At 43.2% G+C, this 5,591-nt stretch overlaps 2 protein-coding genes across 2 annotated transcripts in view; both read left to right on the top strand.

The window, feature by feature from the left end:
- The window catches only part of ilkap (ILK associated serine/threonine phosphatase), a 17,086-nt gene extending 14,694 nt beyond the window's left edge, over positions 1-2,392 (top strand). Inside the window, exons 7-10 of the mRNA XM_015397691.1 lie at positions 213-346; positions 413-532; positions 1,627-1,708; positions 2,178-2,392. Coding sequence (XP_015253177.1) covers positions 213-346; positions 413-532; positions 1,627-1,708; positions 2,178-2,318 — 477 coding nt within the window. The 3' untranslated portion in view covers positions 2,319-2,392. The remainder of the gene's footprint in view (positions 1-212; positions 347-412; positions 533-1,626; positions 1,709-2,177) is intronic.
- Positions 2,393-3,240: 848 nt separating this feature from the next.
- The window catches only part of LOC107099528 (arf-GAP with coiled-coil, ANK repeat and PH domain-containing protein 2-like), a 26,447-nt gene continuing 24,096 nt past the window's right edge, over positions 3,241-5,591 (top strand). The window contains exons 1-7 of the mRNA XM_015397689.1: positions 3,241-3,589; positions 4,521-4,578; positions 4,731-4,850; positions 4,927-4,980; positions 5,054-5,112; positions 5,189-5,372; positions 5,476-5,520. Of these exons, the coding sequence (XP_015253175.1) occupies positions 3,537-3,589; positions 4,521-4,578; positions 4,731-4,850; positions 4,927-4,980; positions 5,054-5,112; positions 5,189-5,372; positions 5,476-5,520 (573 nt within the window). The 5' untranslated portion in view covers positions 3,241-3,536. The remainder of the gene's footprint in view (positions 3,590-4,520; positions 4,579-4,730; positions 4,851-4,926; positions 4,981-5,053; positions 5,113-5,188; positions 5,373-5,475; positions 5,521-5,591) is intronic.

Here is a 5,591-nt window from a genome sequence, read left to right as displayed (position 1 = left end):
ACAGGTTTGCCTGCTGTGTCTAAAAGTAGCAGCAGCAGCAACCCAGACTGACAGCAGCTCAGTGGATAATTTGTATCACGTGTAGCCTGGTGCCGTATGCTCCGAATGGCTTTACCGCTGTCCGCTAATCCGTGACCTCTGTTATAGAGGCTTTCCAGGAGGCTCCTAAAGAGCAGCAGAATGATGTGAGGAATCTGGCCATGTGTCTGCAGGCGGTGCTGTGTCGGATGGAGGCGGCGGCTGCAGACGATCAGAAGAAGCCAGTGACTCTGGCTCTCAGCAAGGAACACAACCCGACCATCTACGAGGAGCGAATGCGGATCCAGAGAGCCGGCGGCACCGTCAGGTGGGTCGCCGTCTGACGGAACCCCGTCCTCACCCAAACAAATCTGACTCGGCTGTCTTTCCACAGAGACGGCCGGGTGCTCGGCGTCCTGGAGGTGTCCCGCTCCATCGGTGACGGGCAGTACAAACGCTGCGGAATCATTTCGACGCCTGATGTGAGGAGGTGTCAGCTAACCGCTAACGACAGGCAAGAAAAAATGCTCAGAATCAGTGAGGACCAGAAATGTAGGCAGGCAGGAGGCAGCATTGATGTCCTTGGTTGCTAAGGTGACTCCCTCCTATTCTAGGGGGTGAGGGAGAGCCTGGCTGTTTCTCTATTTGTGTACTTGTGTGTTCTCATGCGCTCTTGTACTTGTGAAACGTCATCAGTCTCAGTCCTAGCACTGTTCTAATTGATCCATATTTATGCTGCGTGCTTCTGTTCTCCCAAAGTCCTCACTTTCTTTTGTTCTTCTCAAGAACATCCTTGGCGAGGACACGAGTCCGTACTCACGGTCTTGTGAATTGAGAAACGGCCCCTAAATAGACAAGAATACCAGCTGTAAACAAGCGGTCGCTGTGGAATATGTGTGTTTTAGGTTAAAAAAAATCCTGAACCCAAAATATCAGAACCATGTGAACTTTTACATTTCAGCAGAAGGACAAAGAATACTGGTCACCAGTCAGTTCTAATGAAGCAGTGTTTCCTTCAGATGCTGAATGGAGGGAATTTTGATCCATTATTGTTGCAAAAAAACATGTTTTCTAAATGAAAATTGAAAAAAAATCCTGTTTCCTCTTATCTATTTTCTTTTTTTTCATTAGTCATTTTATTTTGCTGTTTTTTTATTTTGTTTTTTTGATGCATTTCTATTGGTCTGATGGATGAAGGCAACATTTTTATTGGTCAAGACTGAACGTTTGGATTTGGCTTGAAGTGAAGAGAATATGATCTGAGACCAAAGTTGAAAAAATAGTAAAGATCTGAAAAGCAGATATTCAGAAAAAAAAAAATCAATAAAAAAAAAAAAAAAAATCTTAAAGAATAAATTTGAAAATATAAAATGCATAAAAAAATGTTTGAAGAAGCATAAAAAATAAATTTTGAATTAATAAGAAATGTAAAACAATGAAATTTGAGTTTTGCTCTCAAAACCTTTTTTTTTTATAAAAAAGTTTTTTAAAGGTTTATTTAAAGTTTGCTTTTTTTTAAGATTTCTTTTCCAAAATATCTGCTCCATATCTGCCCTTTGACCTCTGCTCGGTTAAGCAGACACATGATTAAAGGCTGTTTGTCTGCAGGTTCATCCTCCTGGCCTGTGACGGTTTGTTCAAGGTGTTTTCAGCTGATGAAGCCGTGAAGTTTGTCCTCAAAATCCTCCAGGTATTATTTTCATTTTAAAGCTTTAAACCTGCTTGGTATGACGGAGTATTATGGCCAGACTAGAGATTTTTATATTTGGAGAATAAAGTCGTAACATTATGAAAATACAGTCATAATATTACGACAATGAAGTCATCATAGCACAACCCGTTTCAGAAAGAAAGCTTCAAGCTCCGACCATCAGATGACGGCCGACCAGCAGCACCAAACAGCGACCTGAGTCCACTTTGACCTACTGCCCAGTTTGATGCTGCTGCTAAAAGATTTCCTTATTTGCCAAACCAGAGCTAAATTATAACTTCACATGATGCTCGACATTCCTCGTTTTAGAGGAGGGCTTTTTGTAAGAGTTGTCTTAATTTTACGACTTTATTCTCGAAATAGAAAAAAGAAGATCTCTAGCCTGTCTCTAATACTCTGTGGTAGCTTGGAAACGACTCAGATCTGATAAGAAGTTTTCTTCCTGCAGGAGGCGAGCGTGGAGCAGAGGGCAGATCTGACGGAGGAGGAGCTTCGTTTTGAAGCTGCATGTCAGCAGTTGGCCAGCGAGGCGGTGAGACGAGGCTGTGCCGACAACGTCACCGTCATCCTGGTCTCTATCTGCCACTGAGCCCTCAGAAGCTTCCTCCTTATCCCTGGTCTCACATCTGCACGTCTCGTTGTTTTCAATAAACCTTTTTCTTTATGTCTTTGTGTGTTTTACATTTTTTAAGTGGCAAAAAACTGTTTCAGGACGTCCACTTAGAGATTAATTCCATTCTGATTATTTATACACCGTTGATACATCATGTTTGGATGTAGAAGGAAAACTACTGTCAGATTGGGCAACGAAAGAGCAAACATTTTTAAAACTTTAATTTATAAACATGAACCTTATATTCAGTTTTAAAGGCTTAAAAGTGTTTCAAAGCAATTCAGTTTCCTTACAGTTTATCAATTCACAAAACATCTCATCAAAGTCTAAAAACTGAATAAACATATATATTTGGTGACAAAATCATGAAAATCATTTAAAAAATATACAGTTTAGAATTCTAATTGCATTTAAAAAAATATTAAAAATGTATGCAACAAAAATTCTCAAGATTAATTTATTAGTACCGTAGTATAAAAACCTTAAAGAATTTTTAAGGTTGTAAGAATGAAATTTTTTTTCTAGTTTGTTAATTTGAATGCATTTATGTGAGGCGGATTAAAACATGGGAGTAAAAATGACTTAAATATTCAGATTTTTATTCAAGATTTTTTAGGCCTATGATGTACAATAAGCCCAATCTAGTTTTTAAAGTTGTTGAGGCAATGAGTCTTTTGAGATTATTTTTCCCCCAGATAAATAAAAATTATTGTTATTTAAATTAAATATTATTATTTAATAAACACAGAAGCTTTTCTGAATTACATTATGGATCAAATTACAATCTTATATTTATTATTTCCTTAAGTGTTTTTATGAACCATCACTGTTAGGCGCTCAGTGGGTGCAGTTCCACTCCGAGCCGCTAGGGGTCGCTTTCCTCTCCTGATGAACCGACGCTCCATTGAACCGGATTAGCTGACTGTACCAAAGACAGCTGTCACTTCAATAAAGCAACTGAAACAATTTAAATCTACAGGTTCGTCCGAAGCGAAGCGGTATGCAGAGTGGACCGGAGTCTCCAGAACGTTCCGTGTAGGTCTGCAGCACAGAGTGTCATTTTAAAAACACCGCTCACCGGAAATGAACGGAATCAGCAGCGGAGCTAACAGGCTAACTGCTAACTAACGGTTAGGATGTTGAATAAACCTTACTGAAGACTCGGTGACGTTACCAGGGAGTCTGCGTGACGTCATGGACTCCCTGTTGGACTTTGAGGAGTGCATCAAGGACTCACCTGAGTTCAGGTAACGTCTAGTTCTGTCTTGTCAGATTTTATTAATAACCGGGACATTAATTCAGCATTTAGACTAAACAAGTGGAACCAATGAACAAGGCAGCAGATGGGGCAGGGGATAGATCTGGATTTCTGATTAAAAACATAGAAGGTTGTTTTAGCTAGGATCTTTTCATCAGAAGGACCTTCAATAACTAAAAGGGAATAATTCAGTTCATTTCTATATCCCAATTCACAACACATTGATCTCAAGGCACTTTACAGTTCATCAGATCATACAGTCAAACTGACTCAAAGTTGATTGCATTGACTCAAATGCAATGCCTCACACTATGCATGCTTGTAGTGACAGTGGAGAGGAAAAACTTCCTTTTAACGGGAAGAAACCTCAGGCAGAACCAGGCTCAGTGTGAGCGGCCATCTGCTGAGGCCGACTGGGGTTCAAGGAGACAGAAGCAGAGATACAAAAGGCAACTGTAAATGGTGACCCGATCCAGGAAACACACAGCCAGGCAGACGAGCTCCGAGCCAGCTCCCATGTCAGAGGATGAAGAGAGCACATCCAGGCAGTCACCGTCAGAGAAACAGGAGTACACTGGAAAACAATATAAGAATAAGGGTGATGGAAACTAGTGATAATCTGAAGGAATTCAGCTGAAGGAAATGGATTCTGGTCCAGAGGACGAGCTTCTAATGGTGTGTTAATCACATCACCTTCAGCAAGAGCTGGAGAGGCTCAGAGTCAGTGTGAGGACTCACCTGGAAGTGGTTGAAAGTCCAGGTTCAGCCTCTGGAGCTCCTGGTGACTTCCAGAAACCAGGGTGCTCAGCTGCTAATTAAAGCTCCCTGTGGAGCAGCTAGTGAAGAACCTCCTCCTGGAGAAGTGATTCCAGTTGTTATCCAGAGGAAAATCCTGATCATGTTTCATCTTCTTGCTTTAGACTGACTCTGGATCAGTTTGAGGCCGATGTTTCCTCACTGGAGACCCACCTGGATAAGGTACCACTATCCCTGATGACACTTAAAGTTCTGTTTTTTTTTGAGGCACTGACCCGCTGCTGGGTTCAGCCTCCTTTCTCTGATGGAGACAAACCGTCAGACGTTAAACATCACATAGCGACTCTCTGCTCTGACTGTTTCTGACCAATCAGGTGATGAAGCTGTGTGGGAAGATGGTGGAGGCGGGACAAGCGTACAACTCGGCCAATAAGCTGTTCCTGAGCAGCCTGGCGGAGCTGTTGTCGTATCAGAAGAAGGAGACGGTGGTGATGGTAAGGAGGCCTGCGGAGATGATGGGAATGTGGAGCTTTTTGTCTCCCTGACTTCCTGTTTGCTTTTTCTGTTCAGAGCTGCCTGAACCAGTTCCAGCAGGGTTTGCAGGAGATGCTGAGCTTCCACACGGTGAGTCCTCCTGCCCTCTTCTTCTCCTCCCTGAAGTTCAGCTGACGTCTCCTTTCTCCCGTCTCCTCCTCAGATGCTGCTGGATCAGACCCAGCGAGCCATTGTCCAGCAGCTGTCCAGCCTCTGCTCACAGTGAGTCTCTATGAGGTCCACTATGTCTCCACCCCAAACCCCATCCTGATCCCTTCCTGCTGTCTCTGCCTCCAAGGTTCCTGCCCCAGCTGGTCGACACCAGGAAGGAGTTCGTACGGATCGGAGAGGACCTGGAGACGGCAGCGGCGAAGAACGCTCAGGTGTCGCGGCACAAAGCCGCCGACGCGGAGCGGGCGAGCCACCTGCTGCTCGCCACACGGAAATGTTACCAACACTTTGCCCTGGATTACTGCCTGCAGGTACAACCCGGAAGAACTATCACCGGGAAGGCAGGAGGGGAACCTCCCCATCATATGGAGTCAGTCTGCTTTGAACCCAAATCTTCCTTCTGATGTTTTTCAGCTCAACACCTTTAAAACCCAACAGAAGATGGACGTCCTAAACTCTGTGAGTCGTTTCTGCAACATTTCAGATCAATTCAGTTTCAAGTTTTCCACAAATAGAATCCCAGCAGCTTT

Source organism: Cyprinodon variegatus, unplaced genomic scaffold, assembly GCF_000732505.1.
Source record: "Cyprinodon variegatus isolate N-32 unplaced genomic scaffold, C_variegatus-1.0 Scaffold881, whole genome shotgun sequence".
NCBI classification, from domain to species: Eukaryota; Metazoa; Chordata; class Actinopteri; order Cyprinodontiformes; family Cyprinodontidae; genus Cyprinodon; species Cyprinodon variegatus.
Note: the sequence above shows the minus strand (reverse complement) of the source record. Positions and strands in the feature narration are given on the sequence as shown.